Source organism: Prionailurus viverrinus, chromosome A3, assembly GCF_022837055.1.
Source record: "Prionailurus viverrinus isolate Anna chromosome A3, UM_Priviv_1.0, whole genome shotgun sequence".
In the NCBI taxonomy this organism is placed as follows: domain Eukaryota; kingdom Metazoa; phylum Chordata; class Mammalia; order Carnivora; family Felidae; genus Prionailurus; species Prionailurus viverrinus.
Window position 1 is genome coordinate 103,928,155 of NC_062563.1, and position 24,519 is coordinate 103,952,673.

Genomic DNA, 24,519 nt, shown 5'->3' on the forward strand with positions numbered 1-24,519 from the left:
CAACTTATTACATTATTCAATAAGCAGTAAGTGCCTGGGGCTTCATTACTGCTTTATTTTATATTCTTTATTCTTTAATTATTAAGATGCAGCATTACTATTAAGAGTATAACTAATGACTGTAACTGTTTGACATTAATTGCCTACATTTTTCCCTTGATTCTTTAGTGTTTAAACATGTATGTTTTTAGCATATGAAAGCCTTTAAGTTCTATAGACAGTGCTAAGATTCTGATTTTTCTTTAATGAAGCAAGTTAAAACTTGCTTTTAAAAAAAGTCCTCTAAACTTTGATAATAATCAACTCAATTTTAGTTTTTTCTGTGTTAAAATCTAAATCTTCAATTTATTTTAACGAGATTAGCCTCAGGTTGATATTATGTACTGTCTTTTTTCAAAATTGCCATCAGTTGGGAACTGATTTTTGCATTATTTAATATTATCATTGTTATTTAATGTATGAACTTTGCCTACTCTGATTAGTTTTATCTGTTACATTTTTAAGACACTTGCTCGATGCCTGATTCTGTGGGATGATATTTTACCAAATTCCAAGTGGGTTGATAGCAATGTTCCTCAAGTAAGTATGTATAATAAATATTGTTAGATTGTTAATAGCATAAATTACGATTTCTTGTGGGATTTTCTAAAACCCTATAAAATACTTTTTAGAATAAAAGCAATATTGATGATTATTTATAGTATCTTTTGAAAACATAGGAACTTTGCAGTTTAAGATTATGTGCTGACCCTAGACTGCAGCTGTGGCCCCAGATTCCAAGAAATTATGGTATTAAAAATGAAATACACCAAAGAACCCTCAAAAAGTATTTTTGACATTTTTAGCCTAATTAAGCACACATTGATTTAAGATGCTATTTTACTTTGTGGCAAGTTTAGATCTCCTATATAATAACCTGTTTTAATTACTTTATAGCATATTTATTTAATAAGCCAAATAGTTAGAAATAAGCAGACTCTTTTTTGAATTCCAAATCAGGGGTGCCTGCATGGCTCAGTCGGTTGAAGGTCCTATTTCGGCTCAGGTCATGATCTCACAGTTTCTGAGTTTGAGCCCCACGTCAGACTCTGTGCTGACAGCTCAGAGCCTGGAGCCTGCTTCCGATTCTGTGTGTCTCTCTCTCTCTGTCGCTCCCCCACTCACGTTCTCTCTCTCTCTCTCAAAAATAAACATTAAGTTAAAAAAAAATTGTAAGCCAAATATTGTAAACTAAATATTGCCCTTTAATCAACTGTCCATGTCTGATAGTCTCCGTTCCTTTTTTTTTTTAATTCAAAATTTTTTACTCTTTGTTTATTTTTCTGTGAGAGACAGAGCACGAGTGAGGGAGGGGTAGAGAGAGAGAGGGAGACCCAGAATCCGAAGTAGGCTTGAGGCTCTGAGCTGTCAGCACAGAGCCCGACGGGGGGCTCTAACTCATGAACCGTGGGTCAAAGTTGGATGCTTAACTGACTGAGCCATGCAGGTGCCCCGGTTGTTTTTTTTTTTTTTTACTTATAAAATAAATCTGTTTATCTTTGAGAACATTATAGTATTTCTTGCAGTATTTTAATAAGAAAAATTTCAAAATATGGGTTGAAAACTTTGTACAACGTCCATATGACTAGTTGGATATTACAGTTAGTATTTTACTTCATAAACTTGTTTAATCACCTATCCCATTTATCGTTTATCCAATCCATCATTTTTTGGTGAATTTCAAAGTTGGTTGCAGACAGTAGTATACTTTTCCTTACATATTTCAGCATATGTATCATTAACTAGAATTCAGTATTTGTTTACATTTTCTTCCTTTTAAGATAAAATTTTATATGATGAAATCCACAGATCTCAAATATTCTAGGTTTGACTATGCATAAGCTCATGGAAACAAACCTCTGTCAAAATGACCAGAAGTGCCCTCATTCCCTGCCCCTTCAATCTATACTCACCTCCTACCCCCAAGGCAGCTAATTTTCTCACATTTTCCCAAAATAAATTAGGTTGCCTGATGTAGAACTTTGTGTTAATGGAATCACATACAGTATATATCCTTTCATATAAGACTTCTTTCAGCCTGATTTTGAGATGTTAAGTATATCAGTAGCTCATCCTTTCTATAGTTAGTAAGTGTTGCATTCTGTGAGTAGTCCTTTGTTTCTTTTTCTGTTCTCTTTTGTTGGATACCTGGGTTGGGTTCTGGTTTTAGCTATTATGAATCAAACTACTGTAGGGGCGCCTGGGTGGCGCAGTCGGTTAAGCATCCGACTTCAGCCAGGTCACGATCTCCCGGTCCGGGAGTTTGAGCCCCGCGTCAGGCTCTGGGCTGATGGCTCAGAGCCTGGAGCCAGTTTCCGATTCTGTGTCTCCCTCTCTCTCTGACCCTCCCCCGTTCATGCTCTGTCTCTCTCTGTCCCAAAAATAAATAAACGTTGAAAAAAAAAATTTCAAACTACTGTAAATATTCGTACACAGATATTTTTGTGGGTTTATGGTTTAATTTCTTTTGGAATTATTGAGATATGGAGTAGATTATATATTTAGTTTGATAACTGATAAATCTTTTTTCTAGAGAGTATACCATTTTACACTTTGTCCAACAATTTATAAAAATCTAGGTGCTGTGTATCTTGTCAGTATTTGGTGGTATTCGTTTTCTTAATTTTAGGTGTTTTGATAAGTATGTGATGATATCTTCTTGTTATCTCATTTTGCATTTCCCTCCTGGCTAATAAGAATAGGACCTTTTCATTTGTTTATTGCTCCTTCATGTATCTTTTTTTTTTTGAAGTGTCTTTTCATATCTTTTGCCTGTTTAAAATTTGTGATGCTGGTCTTTTTGAGCAGCTAGAATTTTTTTCTGCAAACCTTTCTTTCTTTCTTTTTTTCCCAGATTTATGTTTTCCAGATATTCCTCCCAGTCTGTGGCGGTCTATTCATTTTCTTAGTTACTTTTGATAAGCAGAAGATTAAAAAATTTTTTTTAATGTTTATTTTTGAGAGAGAGACACACAGTGTCAGCAGGGGAGGGGCAGAGATAGAGGGAGACATACAATCTGAAGCAGGCTCCAGGCTCTGAGCTGTCACCACAGGGCCTGATGTGGGGCTTGAACTCACAAATTGTGAGATCAGACCTAAGCCGAAGTTGGACGCTTAACCGACTAAGCCACCTAGGTGCCAGTATGTTATTTTTCAAATCATTTAATATTTGTAACTTGAATATTAATGTCCAGGTATTCTTGCTTTTTATTTTGACAGATTATAAGAGAAAATAGCATCTCTCTCAGTGAAATTGAATTGCCTTGCTCAGAGGATTTGAATTTGGAAACTTTATCGTAAGTCATGAAATGTGTAAATCAAACGAGCTACCCTAGCATCTCTCATAAATAAATAGAAATACACTGTGTAGGAGAAGTGCTCTCCTTGATTTGAGTAATTCTGAATCCCCCGTGTTTCTAACCATCACTTATCAGATGTTCAGAGTTGATTTTTTCTTAGTTATTTGTTTAGCTCTCTCAAGTATAGAGCTCTTGCCCTCAAAAAACAATATCAGAGATTTAACTTGTACGTATTCCTTTTATCCTTTCCATTAAAAAAAAATTGGCAGTTCTCAAAAATGATCTTCTTTGCTGTGTGTGAAGCACGTAGGCAAGAGGCACACTTTATCAATCATGCTGATTGAGTAGAGGCACAATTGAGCATTCCCAGGAGAATAAAAACTAGAGAGCAGGAATATTTATTGTTTTTACCCCAAGATAATACTTATAATGAATTTTAAAGCAAAATAAAGGTAGTATTAAATTTCTTGTAATCTGTTTTCAGGCAGGCACATGTCTACATAATTGCAGGAGCCTGCTTGTCTCTGGGTTTTCGATTTGCGGGCTCAGAAAACTTATCAGCGTTTAACTGTTTGGTAAGAAATAACTTAGTTTACTTTGTTCTGTTTTCTTTTTTAACAACGTGTTGATACACTTCTTTTAACTTCAGATTTTTTCTTTTTTTTTCCAGCATAAATTTGCAAAAGATTTTATGACATATTTGTCTGCACCTAATGCTTCTGTAGTAAGTCTTTTTTTTTTTTTATCATAAATGATCATTCTTCTTGGGAATTAAATTGAATTTGAAGAAAATTCACTGATAATTCAGTTACCTGTGTGTTGTCAAGTGTCTCTGCAGTTTATTTGAGTTTAGAATGGAGGATTTGAAGTTTTGGCCCATCTTTATATTTGTGTTTTGGGATATTAATTAAGGGCAAGTGTGATCCTTGAAGGATGTACATGGTATTGAATTCTTGTGAGAGCAAAAACCATATCCTTCATGGATTATTGTACCTTACGCCATCCTGTCTCAGGACTGAATATTGTTAACTGGTTTTTAAAAAAATTAGCACTTAGTAAAAATTCAGTTTTGAGACATTGCCCCTCTAGTGACAGGAGAGAGTAAGATTTTATTCTGATCAACACCACACAGATTTATACAACCTTATGTATAATATGAGAAAACTTGAAAGTCAAAAAGTCTAAAAGTAATTAGGTAAATTTCACTGTCGTGTATCTGTACATTGTTGTACCATGGAGCTATCAAACTCATGTTCTCTAAGAATTTTTTATGAGTGAAGATTGCTCATATGTCATAGATTTAAAGAGATAAAAATATCATGTATAGTAATACCTCAGTTTCATTTGAAAAAAAGAAAAAAACCATGGGTATAGAAAAAGATTTGGGGAAAAGGCCAAAATATTTATGGCTGTTGTCATTGGGTATTAGTATTCCAAGGGATTATTATTTCCTTTTTGATACTTTATTTTTTGAATTTTCTACACCGAAGTTGAATTTTATAGAGAAAATATTTGTTTTTTTGCAGATTTTTTAAACTAATAAATATCTGTAGTCTAACGATGGCCAATTTAGTTTGATAATAAAGAACTGTAACACAACAATTGTAGTATGCTGTCTTTTTGCATTTCCAGACAGGGCCGTACAACCTGGAGACCTGCCTGAGTGTGGTGCTTCTGTCTCTCGCCATGGTGATGGCTGGCTCGGGGAACCTAAAGGTTTTGCAGCTCTGTCGCTTCTTGCACATGAAAACAGGTGGTGAAATGAACTATGGCTTCCACTTAGCCCATCACATGGCCCTTGGACTTCTCTTTCTGGGAGGAGGAAGGTAAATGAATATGTATTTTTTCCTCAGTGAGAAGATCTCTTTTTTTTTTAACTTTTTTTAAAGTTTGTTTATTTTGAGAGAGATATAGCACAAGCGGGGGAGGGGCAGAGAGAGGGAGACAGAGAATCCTAAGCAGGCTCCGCACTGTCAGCTTGGAGCCCGATGTGGGGCTTGAACTCATGAAATCGTGAGATCATGACCTGAGCTGAAACCAAGAGTTGGATGCTTAACTGACTGAGCCACCCAGGCGCCCTGTAATGAAAAGATCTCTTGAGCAAGATCTATTGGAGTGACTTATCTTGGATTTGAAGATCCATGAAAGTTTTTGATCCTGACTAGCTGTTAGCTTATCCTGGGGTATAATTACACTTTAAAAGGGCCCTTCTGTAGTTTAACCATCAATTTATGCCCTACTTAGTAGTGACCATGGTCACTCTACATTCTTAGAAGAGTCGGTACTCAGTTCTTCAGTGCGCCACCTCCCGTTCCCCACTGTTTAATGACTTTACCCTTCTACTGAACTGAAAGTTCAGGAACACTTCAGTCACCAAGTCCTATGAGAGTTTCTTTTTCTTAGTTTCTACCTTCCTTGCTCTCTTTCCAGCATCTGTGATTCCTGACCTCCTCATCTTTTTATAAGACTTCTCCCTGTAGACTACCATGTAGATCAAGATAGAACTCAGAATACCTGTTTCTACCCTGCTATTCCTTTTCTGTTTATTTTTTTTTAACACTTATTTTTTATTTTTGAGACAGAGAGAGACAGAGCATGAACAGGGGAGGGTCAGAGAGGGAGGGAGACACAGAATCTAAAATAGGCTCCAGGCTCTGAGCTGTCAGCACAGAGCCCGACGCGGGGCTAGACCGCGAGATCATGACCTGAGCCGAAGTCGAACGCTTAACCGATTGAGCCACCCAGGCGTCCCCCTTTTATGTTAATTATTACTTTACTTCTAGCCAAAGATAATCACTATTTAGTCTTATAACACCTTAGACTGGCTTTGCCTGTTTTTGAAATGCAAAATTTTTAAATTCAAAATTTATTGGATATAGTACAGTACTATAGATGTATTTTCTCTTCCTTATGGTTTTCCTAATGTTTTCTTTTCTGTAGCTTATTTTATTATAAGATTACAGCATACAGTACACATAACATATAAAATGTGTCAATTACCTGTTTATGTTATCCGTAAGGTTTCTAGTCAATAGTAGGCAGTTAGTTAAGCTTTGGGGAAGTTATAAGTTATTCACGGATTTTTGACTATGTGGGGGGGTTGGTACCCCTAATCCTCACATCGTTCAAGGATCAACTGTATTTCTTTAGCTCAACATTGTGAGATTAATCCATGTTGTATGTAGCGATGGTTTATTCATGTTTCTGTGCTGTTGAATTCCATTGTATGATTATTCCACGGTTATTGATCTACTCTGCTCTTGATGGATGTGTTGTTTCTGGCTTGGGGCTGTTATGAATATTGTTTTACATGTCTTTGATTTTGTTGTATATAGATCTGTGAGTAGATCTACGAGTGTATGTGTGTGCTTAACTTTGGTAGGTAATGCCGTCAGTGCTCCAAAGTGGTTGTACCATTTTATATACCCATCAGTGTTGTGTGATGTTCCAGCTCCCCATCCTTTCCAACACTTGGGTAATGTTAGTCTTTTTAATTTTAGCCATCTGGTAGCAGTTGTGGTTTTAATTTCCGTTTCTCTGAATAATGATATTTAGCCCCCTTTATATCTTTAATGGCTAACTGGAAATCTTTTGTGATGTCCGAGTCTCCTCTACTCATTTTCATATTGGGTTATATATTTATTTAAAAAATTTTATTTGTGGTAAAATACACATAAGATTTATCTTCTTAACCATTTCTGAATGGGCAGTTTAGTAGTAGTCAGCATATTCACATTGTTGTATAGCCAATCTCCAGAACTTTTTCACCTTGCAGAACTGAAGCTCTGTCCCCTTTAAACAACAGCTCTGTTTCCTCCTTCCCCCATATTACTATGAAAATTCTTTTTATTTTATGATTTTTGTAAACTTCTTTTTCTTCCAAAGTAAACTCCTGCATCTCTCTTGTTCTTTTTTTTTTAACGTTTATTTTTGAGAGAGGGAGAGATAGCGCGAGAGCGCACACACGCACACACACATGCTTGTACTACCAGGGGAGGGGCAGAGAGAGAGAGGGAGACAGAGCATCTTAAGTAAGCTCTAAGCAGACTCTGTGCCGACAGTGCAGAGCCCAGTGCGGGACTCAAACTCGCAAACTGTGAGATCATGATCTGAGCTGAAGTTGGATGCTTAACCGACTGAGCCACATAATAAAATATATATGTATATTATCTGCAACAGTGTTTTTTTTTTTTAAAGTTTATTTTTGAGAGAGAGAGAGACATAGCATGATTGGGGGAGGAGCAGAGAGAGAGGGAGACACAAATTTGAAGTGGGCTTCAGGCTCTGAGCTGTTAGCACGGAGCCTCACGTGGGGCTTGAACTCTTGGACTGCGAGATCATGACCTGAGCCGAAGTCTGATGCTTAGCCAACTGAGCCATGCAGGTGCCCCAACAGTGGTTTTATATGATGCCCAGTGAACCATCTTTATTTCAAAATATTTGTAAGAAAAACTCTAGAACTTTAGATTGATCTGCCTGATTACCATGCGGAGTTTGAGCAAGAGTAAAATAATATAAGGAAAATTTAAGAAGATTTTATGAAGACTATGTGGCCCTGATAAAAGTAAGTTTATAGTATTGATAAGAAAAAAAGCTGTTTGTAGAGGAATTGTTGTTTATACATTCATTGTAACTTCTTTTGATAACTTTTGCCTTTTTCATTTTGTCTTTCATTCTAAGGAGATGCTCAGACTTTACAGAAACAGAAAAAATAGTTTGAGAATACCCAGTTAAAAACCCTGTATTCTTAGAAGTCAAGTTTATTATTCTGTAAGTAGGTATATGTAGAACCAGAGAAGAAGTGGTGTCCTTCATTCGTGTCTTTTTCAGTGTCTATAATCTCTAGGATTACATTAATGGTCCTCAGTATGGTGATATTTTAGGTTCAAAAACCATGCTTATTAATTCAGATTTTGGATTTAATATTTGTGAGTTGTTGCTTTTGCTTTCAATAGTAGATGGTCTTGAAATGGCTTAAAGACTAACTGAAAAGTGAGACATTCACAGCATTGACACATTTGCATTCATCAAGGCAAGTTGTCAGTATGCCTTGCCATGGCACTCCACTGAACTGATTCTCAAGAAGGCCTTGGGAGTTTGCACAGTATAATCAATAACCTCTTTCACTCCGGCCTTTGTTTTGCAGGTACTCTTTGAGTACATCAAACTCTTCCATTGCTGCTCTCCTCTGTGCCCTTTACCCACACTTCCCAGCTCACAGCACTGACAACCGGTGAGTCTAGTGATTCTGTCCTCAATGTGATCTTTCTTAAGTTCTCCAAGGGATGATTGTGCTTTGGTTCCATGGACTCATTTCCAAACTAGTTTATTCTCTTCTTGAACTTAGTTACCTTCGTGGCTAAATCTTTTAAAAAGTTTCTCTAAATATCAGACCTAAAAATAACTTCGGATAGCTGTTGGACTGATCCATCAGTTTTCCACCATTCTTCAGTCGTTAGAACTGCTGTAAACCCCAAATGTGGGCCAAACAAAGTTAACTTTAGGGAAAAATTCATTAAGCAAAAGATAGTAGCCAACAGAAGCTGCAGATGATATGTTTTGTACTATAATTGTTTAATTCCAAGAGAGAAATTGGTTTGATTTAGTGGCACTATCCACTGTCTATATGAATTCCTTTTTTTTTCCATCTTTTACATGAATGCCAAGAACTTTTTTTTTTTTAATTTTATTTGTTTTGAGAGAGAAAGAGTGGGAATAGGGGAAGGGCAGAGAGAGAGAGAGAGAGAGAGAGAGAGAGAGAGAGAGAGAGAGAGAATCCCAAGCAGGCTCTGTGCTGTCAGTGCAGAGCCTGACTCGGCTCATTCTCATGAAATGTGAGATCATGGCCTGAGCTGAAATCAGGGGTCAGACACTTAACTGACTGGTCTGTCTAGGCATCCTGCATGCTGAGAAGTTTTGTATAAATGAAATGGAAGGGACATGAAAAGCAAAATGCAGCAAAGAATCAGAGACAAATTAGAAGTGGCATTGAGCCATAAGACCTCACACATGTAGAAAAGGTCTGATAATACAGAAGTTCTGCATTTTAGAGCACAAAGAACCATCAGCAGCTCTTCAGTTTTCCCCAGAAGTTTCAGGCATCGTTGGTTTCCACTGGATCCAGAGGAAGGGAAGAAAATAGCTCCTTATATTCCAGAGACATCTGCAGTGACCAGTGCATTCAGCTCATCTGCTAAGAAAAGCCTCAAGAGATGGAGCATTAATTGTAGTAACTAAGCTGTCAAACTATAGCATAATGTAGTTTAAAGTGATAAATGAAAGTAAGCTGTTTTGTAAAAGCTGCCTAATCTGATGTCCAAACTCTGATGATAGGTGGAGCACAAGAATATTCTTGTTAAAATAATACAACTCTGACAAGTGGTCTCTGGTCAACTTAGGAAAGACTTTTTGAACTGTTAAAGCCAATTATTGGTTAGGGTACAACAGAGAGCCGCACTCCTATATTGCTGGTCAGAGAATCATTTGGTGTGGCTATTTTGAACAAAGCAAGTTAGTGATCAGCACCAGGAACTTTTATGTAACTGATAAATATCATTTTTTTTCTGGCTTTGAGTTGCTTTCAATTCTTTTTTTTTTTTTTTTTAACGTTTATTTATTTTTGAGACAGAGCATGAACGGGGGAGGGTCAGAGAGACAGAGTGGGACACAGAATCCGAAACAGGCTCCAGGCTCTGAGCTATCAGCACAGAGCCCGACGTGGGGCTCGAACTCACGGACCGCGAGATCATGACCTGAGCCGAAGTCGGCCGCTTAACCGACTGAGCCACCCAGGCGCCCCAAGTTGCTTTCAATTCTAATCAGTTTATAGGAAAGGGTAGGTTTGGGTGAGAAGAGGAAGGCTATTGCTGTAACTAAAGTTTAAAAAGAAAAATTTTAACTCTCATCCTTTTATGACATCTTAAAATGCCATCTTAAAAAATTTTTTCGTGTCGAAATGCTGAAATACAAATTTTAAAGTTTAAAAATTTTTTTGGAAAACAGAAAAGCACACAGAAAGAAAAATATTACTGTAATCTTACCCATTAGTTTTTGGTGTCCTAGATTCCAGGTGTGTGTATGCATTTGTGTAGAGAAGTGTGTGTATGTAGAAGAGCTTTCCTTCTCCCTCTACTGTCAACCCTGAAGCCAAAAACCAAATAACTAGAAATAAGTCCCTAGGAAGGTAAAAAATGCATGTGTGGGGCAGAAAAGGAATAATCTTTGAGAAATTTTATAAGGGATGAATTATTTTCACGTTAAGATAATTTTTACCTCCTTTAAAACCTCTTAACTGTGAAAATGCGTGTAAGGAATTCTTGGGTCGAGGATCGTGTGTCTGTAATTTATTTTATTTTTATTTTATTTTATTTTTATTTTATTTTATTTTATTTTATTTTATTTTATTTTATTTTATTTTATTTTATTTTATTTTATTTTATTATTTTTTAATGTTTATTTATTATTGAGAGAGAGACAGAGAGTGTGAGCAGGGGAGGGGTAGAGAGAGAGAGGGAGACACAGAATCTGAAGCAGGCTCCAGGCTCCAAGCTGTCAGCACAGAGCCTGATGCAGGGCTCGAACTCACGAACTGTGAGATCATGACCTGAGCCGAAGTCAGTGGCCTAACCAACTGAGCCACTGAGGCGTCCCTGTAATTTTTTAAAGAGAATCTGTCCATTGCTTTTTAACTGAATCTTGTCGTCCTCCGTCAGGATTGCTGTCATGGGAAGATAGCAACCCCCGCTTCTGTTGTGGTTCAGGGTGTCAGCAGCAGCAGGTTGTAGAGCTCACACTGTTGTCCCCTGTTTGTTACCTCCTCCCTGTGTTTTCTGTGGATAGGTATCATCTCCAGGCTCTGCGGCACCTATATGTGCTGGCTGCAGAACCGAGGCTCCTGGTGCCTGTGGACGTGGATACAAACATGCCCTGCTATGCCCTTTTAGAAGTTACCTATAAGGTAATTCTTTCCTCCTTCCATTTATTTGTAATTTTGTTACCACTCATACCTGTTTGCAGCTCAAATATTTCAAAAATGTTGTCCTTTAAAAGAAGGCAGTGGTAAATTAACCTCTTATAAAAATTGAAGCTTCTAAAATTTGTGTACATCCTGCCAGGCCATTTGGGCTCGTTTATAGTCTATGAGAGCAATATTTTAGAGGTCATCAGCTGCTCTTTTGTCCGTGGAGCCTATAGTTTGAAAACGTCCATGTTTGAAAATGACCGTGTTCTAAAGAAGAGTTAAATTAGAACTATTCTTAGATTTGTTTGCAGGGTGCTTTAAAGCCCAAGATCATGTATTTGATGAGAGATCTTTGATTTAGATGTACAGATTATATAAATAAGTCATGTGTCTATCCTTCCTTCATTCAGAATATTATTAAGTACTTTCTGTGTATCAAAACTATGCTAGGCTCTGGGGTTCAAAAATTAAACTGTTGTATTCCTTAAGGGACTTCTGTCCACTGGGTGGTCAGGCATGGGTGCAGTAAGAATAGAGTGGTAATTGGGAGTATGTGTAGAATGCAGGGGGCGTAGAGGGGAAATGCTCCATCTAGCTGTTGAGGATCGGGGAGGTCGTCGCGGTGGACACAGGGTTTGGGCTGAGATTTGCCAGCTGAGCAGGGGCACGTTTCCAGTAGCAAAGACAGCGTGTACAGAAACCCAGAGGCCTCAGAAGTGCACTGCTAGCATGTGAAGTGCAAGGCTCGAAGTGGTTGGTGTAAGGTGATACAGGTCCAGCAAAGGATTGTAGGCTTAGCCCTTTAAGACTTGATGTCAGGGAGCATTGTATGCCATTTGACAATCTGTGTAGAAAGTGTGGGGAAGAAGTACAGAATGATGTTTCTTCTTTGTAGCTTCCCCTAACTACATAGTGAATTGTGGCTGTTCTTTTACATTTGTGAAGGGTACTCAATGGTATGAACAAACCAAAGAAGAATTGATGGCCCCTACCCTTCTTCCAGAACTCCACCTTTTAAAGCAGGTAAGTGGGATGTGATTTAGGGAGATGCACACAAGGGATCAGTTCAACTAGAACAGTATAGCATCAGAGATAGCTAAATAAAAGCCTCTGCTTTCTCGGTGTTCTGTAGGAAATCAGAAAGCAGCCCCAGGAGGAGTTGTCAGGAGGAACAGAGAAAGTCTTTACTTGGAGGTCTTTACTGATAGGTTAGATGGCCTCAGAACTTGATTCACAGACATATGTGTCTGGAAATGGAGCTTGTTAACTTTTCAGTGTCTCTTTCTGGCCCCGTTGTTTTTATTTCCTCTGAGAAACATGGGTTTCATTTTTCAAACCAGCGCTTTTTAGCATTGGATTGACTGTGTTCACATTTATCTTGGCAGATTAAAGTAAAAGGGCCACGATACTGGGAACTGCTCATAGATTTAAGCAAGGGAACACAACACTTGAAGTAAGTATATTGAATTTCTTAGATGTATCTGTGAAGTGAATAAAGTATATGGGAAGGTAGAAATTGCAGATTCTTCACTGGAATGGTCCTTGTTACCCTTTGATCTCATTCAGGACAATATGTAGAGTATATTTTGAATAAAGTGGTTTATAACTTTGAAACACAGTTTGAATTATGAGATTCAGTTTAGAAAACAGTTACATTTATTCAGTGAGAAACTTGAAGTGACATAAGTTTGTACAATAATGGAATTGTCTGTTGTAGCAGTAATGAGAGGTAATCAGTGTAAGAAAGTAAGGCTGGAAAAAAAAAAAGTAAGGCTAGCATATGTGTCCATCTACTAAAGGAACTTTATAACCATTGATGTTTGTCAGACCACATCTTTTGCATCTTTTTGTCATTCTTTTGTTGGATTGTTCTCATAAAATTAAAATCATGATAGATTGCTTTTGGGTGGAAATAGTCATATGCCAGTAGTCGCTTTAATGAACAGAGTGTTAATTTTATGCATTAAGTAGTGCGTAAGTGTTTAAATTTCCAAAAGGTTTAACAAGCCCATAAAAATTGTTATGGTTTGGTCCCAATTTATTTTTCCCTTAAAGTATATGTTAGCTGTTTTCTATATTGTCCTTTTTAGATTTGCAGCATTTTTTTTTTCTGCTGCACACCAATCAGCAGGTACTTAGTACTTCCAGTGTCCCACTCATAGTGCTAGAGGATAAAGGGAATATGAAGAAGTGTCAGATGAAATACTGCCTTTGACGCTCACACTTGAGCAGAGCCCCTTCTTACAAGTTCCATGAACAAGTTCCATGAACCCAGACACCAAAGAAAAGTAGAACTTCATTTTGGCTTTCTCATAGGGACTGATTGAATTAGACTCAGTAAATAATCATATGCCTTACTGGAAAATAATAAAGACGTCATTTCACGTGAACATGGTGTGGAGAGACACTCTGTTTCCAGCTGAGAACTGCAAATAATACCTCCTATAGAATCATTCTTGTTTTCTTTCAGATCAATCCTTTCTAAGGATGGGGTTCTATATGTTAAGCTCAGAGCGGGTCAGCTCTCCTACAAGGAAGATCCGATGGGGTGGCAAAGTTTGTTGGCCCAGACTGTTGCTAACAGGAACTCTGAAGCTCGGGCTTTCAAGGTAGTATTGATTGGCTAAAAACTCAAGGATGAGAGGGAATGATTACAAATCCCACTGTCCCACCCAAAGCATGTACTTGTGTGTTGACAGTTACGGTACCGTTTAGGCGAATCTGCTCTGTCCCGTTGCTGCAAACTGTAAAGGCTGAATGGCCGTGGGTCGGTCTGTTGTTTCATGTAGCAACCACAATACAGTGTGGACCGCCTACCCAGCGTCTAAGGATGCTTTACATTTAGCAGCAGGGACAATGTATCTTAACACTATAAAAATGTATAGTTTAATAGTTTTACTTATTAATCTTCACGTTAAGATTTGCCTAATTCATGGCAGAAATAGAGAAAATTTTTTGTAAGGTAGCACTAATTAGTTTCATTCTTAACCCCCATTCCCTGTTTGTTGCTCTAATCTTGGTGAGGATAAAGTGAGGACAGCTTTATCAATTTGCTTTATGATTCTCATAGTACTTGACTGCTAATGCAAGAGTATTTAGAATGAAAAAGTCGTTGAAGTAAGAGTGTGTGAGACACGGTGGTGCCCACTGTGGTCAGTACATATTTTACTCTACATTCCAGAACTCAAATAAGTTCCCCATGCTAGAAATGTGTTCCTCAGTCTAACAGTGAAATGTCTCAGCTTAACTGCAGTTTTCAGGAATTCCCCGAGCAAATGTGTTCTGCAGAAGATATATTGAGTGGCTGTTTAAAGCAGTCAGGACCCCTGGAGGGTAGTTGTGGAGGCAAAAATGTGGCTGGCGGACTGGCTGAGTGGTGGCCCGAGGACTGGATTAGCATTCTTTGTGTTCCCTCATAAGGAGATAGTGTTTATTTTAATTGAACACACATTTCATTTTGAGTCAGTTACTTATGACTGAGCCTTTATGATAGTTCCCAGGGTTTAAATAGATGTAGTTGGCATCAGCGTATTGGTTCGGCAGTATTTGATAGGTTGTCTATGAAATAGTCTTGGAGGACTTTTGGATACTGCTTAACTTAAACACTGTTGTTTATATAAATTAGAGCCCATCTTAAACACCCTAATCTAATTTGTAAAGAAAATAGGTAAGTTTACACTTGATTTTGAATTGGAAAATTACATAAAGATTGAAAGACATCTCAATTTCCTGCTTGTTGGGAATTCAGAAGTAAAATATAAACCTCAGTGGAAAATGGTAATACTTTTTAATACTTTTATATTCCATTTTCGGTCTTGAACTGTGAGTGATTTTTTTTGTGTGTGTGTGTCTAAATACACATAAAATTTGCTGTCCTAGCCCTTTTTTTGAGTGTACAGTTCAGTAGTATTCAGTCCATTCACTCTGTTGTGCAGTCTCCGCCACCATCCATCTGCAGGACTCTTTGATCGTGTAAAACTGAACCTCCGTACCCATTGAACAGCAGCTCCCCGTTCCTTCTTCCTCCCAGTCCCAGGCACCTGCCATTCTGCTTTCTGTCTCTGAATTTGATTACTCTAGGATCCTCATATAAGTGGAATCATCCGGTCTTTACCTATTTGTGAGTGGCTTGAGTGGTACATAGGCTTTTGTCCTTATCTTTTCAGTAACAGTTCTACTTTCTTTCTTTCTTTTTTTTTTTTTTTTAATGTTTTATTTATTCTTGAGGGAGAGAGAGACAGAGCATGAGTGGGGATGGGGCACAGAGAGAGGGAGACACAGAATCCGAAGCAGGCTCCAGGCTCTGAGCTGTCAGCACAAAGTCCGATGCAGGGCTCGAACCCACAAACCGTGAGATCATGACCTGAGCCGAAGTCGGACGCTCAACCAACTGAGCCACCCAGGCGCCCCAGTTCTGCTTTCTTACTTGTTTTTCAGTTAGTTCATGAAGAAGAGGGGAGAGCCTTTTGGGGGCAAGCTGTATAAGAAAGACTTATTAATTATTGGCCTCTAATAAATCAGTCGCTCATATTTGGCTTGTGCAGAAAAGCTTCTTGTAACTTGTTAGCAGAACAGGTTGGTGAAGCGCTAGCAAGTTTGTACAACCTTGGGCTTAATGGGAACATTGTGTGAAAACAGTGAGGTTGATTTCCTACAACTGCATATATTACAGTTTGAGTAGTAAGGAAAATAACCTCTAATATCTCACTTATATTTGTTGCTGCTGTTTATTTTTTTCAGCCAGAAACAATTTCAGCATTCACTTCTGATCCAGCACTTCTGTCATTTGCTGAATATTTCTGCAAACCGACCGTGAACATGGGTCAGGTATGTGTCATATGTTTTGCTTATTAGACTACAAGTTGCTATTATTTCTACCTGCGGACACCACCATAAACCTCTGTAACATCTGGACCTGTCTTTGAGATTGCTGATACACCTCAGGTATGTTGGATGATTTTTGCTTGGCAAATGCACATTTTTCATAGACTAAAACTGTTAAATTCGATAACTGCCTACCTTGATACAAGAAACGACTTAAGGTTTTTTTTTTTTTTTTAAATTTTCTTTTATTTAAAAAATTTTTTTATTTAACTTTTAGTTAACATGCACTGCAGTACTGGTTTCAGGAGTAGAATTCGGTGATTCGTCACTTACATACAATACCCAGTGCTCATCACAAGTGCCCTCCTTAGTATCCATCTCCCACCCAGCCCATCTTCCACCTACCTCTCTCCATCAGCCATCAGTTTATTCTCTATTGTTAAGAGTGTCTTGTGATTTGTTTCCGCTTTCTTCTTTTTTCTCCCTCTTCCCATATGTTCATCTGTCTTCTTTCTTAAAGTCCACATATGAGTGAAATCATATGGTATTTGTCTTCTCGGATGGACTTCTATCACTTAGCATAATGCAGTGTAGCTCCATCCATGTCATTGCAAATGGGAAGATTTCATTCTTTTTGATGACTGAGTAATATTCCTGTGTGTGTGTGTGTGTGTGTGTGTGTGTGTGTGTGTGTGTGTGTGTATAAAAGACGTTAATTTCGATAAGGTGATATTAACGTGCATTGTTGTACTGATTGCTATTTTCAGTGTTTCTTACCTTTCTCTTACTTTTACGTAATCTTATTCCTCTGTGTTTTATAACACTTTTTTCTGTTGGTCATAAAACTGTTGTTCTCTTCAGGATTCAAAGGGTGCCCAGTGGATATGTTATTTAATCCATCATTGCAGATCGCAAAGCTTGGATGTAGGAATTTGCTATCTGGGATTGGTCACCTGTTGCCTATAAGTGCGTGTAGCTTTGGGAAAGTTTTTAACGCTCCAAGATGCAGTTTCCTCATTTCTAAAAGTGGGATTATGGTAGAACCTACCTTACATTGTTGATTTGAGGGTTAAATGAAATAATTTTAACCCCTTTAACATATTGAATCTTTACTATTTACTAGATACTTTGCTCAGTACTTTATGTAATTTTCTCATTTTTCTGACTCTGGGGGTAGGTACTTTATCATTCCAGGTTTACAGATGAGGAATCCCACTCAGAGATCTCACATGCCCAAGATCACACAGCTAGTAAGGGCTGGGCATGCACTCAGGGCCACAGGTCTCTGATGAAAGTCCGTGCCCTTCCTTAAGCCTAGCTGGATTTGGCTGTGCTGCCTCCTCCATGCCTCTTCTGCTCAGTGTTTTCTGCTGCATCTTTGTGGATGCTGGGTTTTCTTTCTGGATCTTGCTCTTGCCAGCCTAACCCAGGGCATATCTCTATGTGTCCTGTTTGCTCATTTACCCCTGCTGATCCTTCCTCTCCTCACAGCACTTACATCCATATCTGTCCTTTGGGACTTTGTTATATTTTATTGATGTTTAGTGTTGCATTCACTATGATTTATAAAGAGGTAGCTGTTTTACCCTATTATGTCCTTGACTGCAGAGCTTAAGAATTGGCCATAGTAGTTGCTATACAATCTTGAATTGATTTTGGAATATACATTGATGTGCTACAAAATGTTTCTGATTTTTCACAGAAACAGGAAATTCTGGATCTGTTTTCTTCAGTACTCTATGAATGTGTCACTCAGGAGACCCCAGAGATGTTGCCTGCATACATAGCAATGGATCAGGTATGGTCAAAAAACATATTCTAATTCTGATGAGATTTATACTGTATTTTAAGTAACATACTGAACCATGAGGTAAGGTTCCCTCTGTGTCCCATCTCTTTGGTCTCTCATTTACTTTTAGAAATTCACAAAAAGGAAACCCTATAAAACTTGAAAACTGTATATGACAAAAAAAGCTTAGAATTTATGATAACAGGAATGCCTCTTAGTGGATTGTCTTACTCTATGGTCCCCATTCTTCCCTTTTTTTCTCTTCCCCTGATTAGCAGAGGAAAAGAACATTCCCTCCCTTTTCTCCCCCAGCATCATTGGGTGGTCTCTTGTATCCTTCCTGACAAAGCCTCTTCAGGGATAGGATATGCCAATGAGCAGTAAATGAACAAACAGTGCCCTAGTGATGGCAGTAATGTGAAATTATGTCTGCGTGATTAAGCTTGCAAGAGGTTATGGTATCAGTATGTAGTGATTTAGGAAACTAAATCACTTTAAAATTTTTGTGTTGTTGCTGTTTTAAAAGAGCCTGAAAGTTGTAATGTAGAAAATAATGCTTAATAGCTTCTCTAAAGGATGAGACCAATTTATTCAGTTTTGGTTATTAGTAGTACATATGACTTATGTCATGTGACTTTCAGACCCAAAATTAAGCTAAGCCAGTAGGTTTTTAACTTGGCTTTAATTTATATAAGGAATCTTAAAAATACAGATCTTCAAATCCTATTCTATATCATCTACTGAATCAGAATTTCTGGGATGAGGTCCAGGTCTGTGGGTTTTTTTTTGTTTTGTTTTGTTTTGTTTTTAATTTTTTTTTTTTAATTTTTTTTTTTTTTCAACGTTTATCTATTCTTGGCACAGAGAGAGACAGAGCATGAACGGGGGAGGGGCAGAGAGAGAGGGAGACACAGAATCAGAAACAGGCTCCAGGCTCTTAGCCATCAGCCCTGAGCCCGATGCGGGGCTCGAACTCACGGACCGCGAGATCATGACCTGGCTGAAGTCGGACGCCCAACCGACTGCGCCACCCAGGCGCCCCAGGTCTGTGGTTTTAAACAACTCTTTAAGTGAATATGATATGATGAGTTCACAGATAAGTATTTGGGACTCATTGTTTAAAGCCAAAGGAAATAATCTGTAATGGCAAAATAATCTCTCTTGAAAAGTGGGAAAATGATGTTTAGGCAGGGGATAATTCCCAAAAACCTGCAAATCACATTCTGTTAAGTAGCATTCTTACTTAAAAGGCACCTTCTAATATAACCAGATGGCCCAGAATGGCATTATTGTCTGGTATCCATCCACGTTTTTTAATTGGAAAGTATGATTATATGATACCCACTCTGAGACTGCTTTCTCATAACACCTCTCTATCTAGCAGCCAAGTAATGAGTTGTGTTTTTCATTTGTTGGCTGGAAGTATTCCCTTTTTATGCTCTGAACCGTTATCCCTTCACAGTTGTGGACAGGTGTCTGCAGAAGAACATTCCCGCTGGTTGTAGCCATGGTGACTTTGCAGATGGGTCCCAAGAGCAGTATTATCAGTAGTATTGTGTTTGCCTTCTGAGCCCTGGGATCCCTGGCCCGATCCCAGCCAAATCATTGTGCCCCACTTGGGTTTCCCAGAAGTGACTGACTGGCAGGAGACCTGGTGGGTTTTCATTTTTCAGAGCCATTGAGGCAAGAATGAGCTCATTTGCCACTGTTGCTTTTACCGGAAGCTATTTATGTGGGGATCGTATTGAAGAGAGTATTGAAGAGTAGATGTGTATCTGTACCCAGTGGAGGGCTCCTCTGTGGGGCAGATGGCATCAAAACATGGAATGGATTCTCCTCTGCCCTTTATTGATCTATGAGCCGTATTTAAAAAATACTCTATCGATAATGCAACTCTGAGGAAGAGACAGTTAGGGCCCCTTCACTCTTTAATGAAGTGGACTGCTTTTCCTTTTGTTTCTTCAAGGCTATGAGAAGACTAGGAAGAAGAGAAATGTCTGAGACATCTGAACTTTGGCAGATAAAGTTGGTGTTAGAGTTTTTCAGCTCCAGGAGCCATCAGGAACGGCTGCAGAACCATCCTAAGCGGGGACTCTTTATGAACTCTGAGTTCCTCCCTGTTGTCAAATGCACTATTGATAATACTCTGGACCAGTGGCTACAAGGTAATAATAGCATCGTGCCCTGTGCTTTTAAGATACATTGGGACTCAGGCTTTTCTGTTGTGACATTTTCTTTTGTTGGTAAATAAGATAAATCTGAGTATAAGCTAGAATGGCTATAGATTTAATGTTTTCAGTAACGAATTGGACTCTGATTATTTACTTCAACTTCTTTAAAAATATATTTAACTCTGCTTAATACAACTATATATACACACACATACGTGCGTGTGCATGTACATATCTGTTATACACACATATATATTGTACACACACACGTATGTGTGTGTGTGTGTATATGTATATACGTGGCATTTTAAATGTATATATATACATGTATATATATATGGTATTTAAATACCACTTGACACTTAGGAACTTGTTTTAGCTTTTCTAGCATCAGATCTTGTTTCCTTTCTAGCACCTTTATCGGCTATTTCTTAGGGGTGTAGCCTGTCACCTACTTGTGAAGCCAGTAGCTATTTTCTTCCCTTTCATGTGTCTCCACTCTGTTTACACTGAAAACTTGATGTGTGCTTAGAGTGAATGTTTGTTTTACCAGCTCTGTGAGTCAGTCAGTGGGAACCTGGGACATCAGGTGACTGTGGTTTGGAAGTACAGACTTGTGACTGCAGGGGAATTGTAAAGTTACTCCTAATAGTGTGGAAGTAATTATGCCTCATGTGAGACAAGTGATGAGCCTTCTGATTTATGGAAATCTGTCTGATGTGTGATAATATGTCTGAAATTGATTTTAAGTCAACTCCTTCGTCTTTATACTCTTTTCAGTTCATTCAAATACCTTCTGATATATATCTGACAGCAACCAGTTTTGGGTAAATACTAACCCTGGTAACATAAGTAGTAACAATTCTTGATGCGTTAAAGCTGTTGGTAAGCAGTAGATTACTATCTTGACAGTTATTATATTAACCGTGCTTGAATATTATTAAAGTAAAAATTATCTACTGTAATATTAGGAAATACATTTCTGAAAAAAAAATTGTCAACCAGATTGTGAAGGATATACATGGAAAACAACTGTTTCAAACTCCAAGTGTTTGTTTAATACCTACATTGTTCTATCATTTTCTCTCTGAATTCAAAAGGTCATGTAGTTTTAAACTTTTTAAAAATCTCATTTTTGTTCTCATTTTTGGGGAAAATACAGATTATTATATAGGTTTTGATATTTTGTATTCAGTTCAGCATTTGATCATATATAGCAGACCTTTGCTCTTGATAAGAAGTATGTCTTTAATCCTTTTCAGATTGTCTGATTTGCACATTTTGTATCAGTAATGAAACTTCGGCAGTGACTAGAGCACTTTCTATAATAGTGCCCTGAATCGCTTTTTTCTTATTGCTCTTTTAGGGCATTTGGTGGTTTACAACACTGTTCTCTACCAAATTTGACTTGCCACTATGATTGCCAAAAATGTGCATTTATTTTTTAGTGGAGAACCATCACTTTATAAATTGAGGTAAAATTGATTCCAATTTTGTATTGGTTTCAATAGAATGCATTATATTAATTTCAGGTGTACAGCATAATAATCTGATATATGTATATACAGCAAAGTGACCACCATAGTAAGTCTAGTTATCATCCATCACCATACTAGTTGACCCCCTTCATCCTTTTTACCCACCTCCCAACCCCCTTCCCCTGTGATAACCACCACTCTGTTCTCTTTATATATGAGTTTTGTTTTGTTTTTTAGGTTCCACATATACATGAAATCATATGCATTTGTCCTTCTTTGACCGACTTATTTCACTTAGTGTAATACCATCATAGTCCATCCATGTTGTTGCAAATGGCAAGATTTCATTTTTTTGAATGGTGGAGTAGTATTCTATTGTGTATATATACCACATCTGTACCCATTCATCTGTTGATGGACTCTTAGGTTGTTTCCATATCTTGGCTATGGTAAATAATGCTGCAACAAACTGAATATCTTTTTGATTTAGTGTTCTTGTTTTCTCTGGATAAATACCCAGCAGTGGGATTGCTGGATCACGTGATAGATCTATTTTTAATGTTTTGAGGAACCTCCATACTGTTTTCCATAGTGGCTGTGCCAGTTTGCATTCCCACCAACAGTACAAGAGAGTTTCCTTTTTTCCACATTCTCTCCAACACTTATTATTTCCTGCCTTTTTGATAATAGCTATTCCAACAGGTGATATTCCAACAGGTGGGGGGGGGGTAATACCTCATTGTGGTTTTGATTTGCATATCTCTGACAGTGAGGTTGAACATCTTTCATGAGTGTGTTAGCCATCTGTATTGTTCTTGGGAAAAAATGTCTATTTATGTCCCCTGCACATTAATTGGATTTTTTTTCTTTTTTTTTTTTTTTTTTTTTGCTGTTAAGTTTTTTGAGTTTTTTCGTGTCTTTTGGGTATTAGCCCCTTATTGGATATATGATTTGCAGATATTTTTTTCCCATTTAGTAAGTTGCCTTTTCATTTTGTTGATGGTTGCCTTTGCTGTGCAGAAGTTTTTTAGTTGGAGGTAGTCCCACTTGTTTATTTTTGCTTTTGTTGCCTTTGTTTTTGGAGTCATTTCCAAAAATTCAACACCAAAGACTGATGTCAAGGATCTTACTAACCATGTTTTCTTCTAGGAGTTTTATAGTTTCAGGCCTCACATTCAGGTCTTTAATCCATTTTGAGTTAGTTTTTGTTTATAGTGTAAGATGGTACATTTTTATTCTTTTGCATGTGGCTGTCCATTTTCCCCCTCACCATTTATTGAAGAGACTGTCCTTTCCTCATTATATATGCTTGACTCCTTGTTGTAAATTAATTAACCTTATATGTGTGTGTTTATTTTTGGGCTCTCTGTTCTGTTGATCTATGTGCTTTTATGTATTTAATACCAACTATTTGATTAGTATAGTTTTGTAGTATAGTTTGAAATCTTCCTTTCCAGTTTGGATGCCTTTTATTTCTTCTTTTTGCCTAATTGCTATGGCTAGGACTTCCACTACTGTGTTGAATACAAGAGGCAAGAGTGGGCATCCTTGCCTTGTTCCTTGTTTTAAATGAAAAACTGTTACTTTCTCTGTGTTGAGTATGATGTTAACTATGGTTTTGTCATATGTGGCCTTTATTATGTTGAGGGTACATTTCTTTTATATCCACTTTGTTTAGTGTTTTTATCATAAATGGATGCTGAATTTTGTTAAATGCTTTTTTTTGTATTGAGATCACGTGATTTTTATCCTTTATTTTGTCAATGTGGTATATCACTCTAATTTGTAGATGTTGGACCATCCTTGCATTCCTGGAATAAATCCCACTTGATTGTGGTATATATGATCCTTCTAAAAGTATTGTATTTTGTTTTTGGTGGTGGTGGTGTTTTTGAGGAACTAAAAAAGGAATTTGTTTATTGAGGGTAAAAGGATGCAAAAAATATAAAAATCAAAAGCTTATCTAGCTTTCACTGACTTCTTTCTCTGCTTGTCAAATGGGGGTTAGATTTTATTTGTATAGTTCCGAGGGTCCTGATCTGGTCATGGAATCCTTTATACAGGGGGAAGCTGTGGGACAGATTCCTTAAGAGATCCTTTAGGAGAACTCTTATCAGGCTGCTCAGTGTTGCCTGCTTCTTTCACTTCTGCTTCATGTATACCACAAAATATTCATTGCATGCAATGGTGAGCCCAGCAGTCAGTGAAAAGAAGCCCTGGAAGCCTACTTTGCCATCTCAACACTGGTCCACATCCTTCATTATTTTGTCTACGGCCATAGGGTCTTTCTGATTTTCTAAAAATCCAGAGAACTCCTTTTCCATGAATACTTTCAGGTCCTCCTTTGCCTTTGTCCCCAGCAAACCTGTGAAACCTGAACATCATGGTTTCCATGGCATGTTCCATATGAGGTGGCATTTTGGTGAGGTTTGTTGAAACCTTGGCCATAGGTGTGGTGGGAACCCTTTTAATATATTGTTGACTTCAGTTGGCTAATATTTTGTTGAGGATTTTTGCATCTATATTCATTAGGAATAATTGGTCTGTAAATTTCTTTTTTTGTGGTGTCCTTGTCTGGTTTTGGTGTTAGCTTAATTCTGGCCTTGTAAAATGAGTTTGGAAACATTCCCTTCTCCAGTTTTTTGGAAGAGTTTGAGAATGATATGTGTTGAATTTTGTTTGAATGTTTGGTAGAATTCACCAGGGAAGCCATCTGGTCCTGGACTTTTGCTTGTTGGGGGGTTTTAGATTACCTGTTCATACTCCTTCCCAGTAATCAGTCTATTCCGATTTTCTGTTTCTTCCTGTTTCAGTCTTAGAAGACCTTTGTTTCTATGACTTTACCCTTTATCCATTTCTTCTAGGTTGTCTAATTTGTTGGCATGTCATTGTTCATAGTAGTCTCTTATGTTTTTTTTTTTTTTTTGGTGGCAGTTGTAATTTCTTTTCTCCCATCTTG

At 37.7% G+C, this 24,519-nt stretch overlaps 1 protein-coding gene and 1 pseudogene across 5 annotated transcripts in view; one reads left to right on the forward strand and one right to left on the reverse strand.

The window, feature by feature from the left end:
• The window catches only part of ANAPC1 (anaphase promoting complex subunit 1), a 97,929-nt gene that overhangs the window by 65,595 nt on the left and 7,815 nt on the right, over window positions 1-24,519 (forward strand). For 3 of the 5 annotated variants that reach the window (XM_047852848.1, XM_047852850.1, XM_047852849.1), the window contains 13 exons: window positions 505-579; window positions 3,259-3,335; window positions 3,823-3,913; window positions 4,009-4,062; window positions 4,947-5,164; window positions 8,485-8,571; window positions 11,178-11,295; window positions 12,244-12,321; window positions 12,684-12,751; window positions 13,769-13,907; window positions 16,039-16,125; window positions 17,825-17,920; window positions 19,878-20,076. In XM_047852848.1, coding sequence (XP_047708804.1) covers window positions 505-579; window positions 3,259-3,335; window positions 3,823-3,913; window positions 4,009-4,062; window positions 4,947-5,164; window positions 8,485-8,571; window positions 11,178-11,295; window positions 12,244-12,321; window positions 12,684-12,751; window positions 13,769-13,907; window positions 16,039-16,125; window positions 17,825-17,920; window positions 19,878-20,076 — 1,387 coding nt within the window. The remainder of the gene's footprint in view (window positions 1-504; window positions 580-3,258; window positions 3,336-3,822; window positions 3,914-4,008; window positions 4,063-4,946; window positions 5,165-8,484; window positions 8,572-11,177; window positions 11,296-12,243; window positions 12,322-12,683; window positions 12,752-13,768; window positions 13,908-16,038; window positions 16,126-17,824; window positions 17,921-19,877; window positions 20,077-24,519) is intronic. The other 2 variants (XM_047852851.1, XM_047852852.1) reach the window with 1 other exon arrangement.
• On the reverse strand, window positions 23,531-24,115 carry LOC125162047 (protein S100-A10-like; annotated as a pseudogene).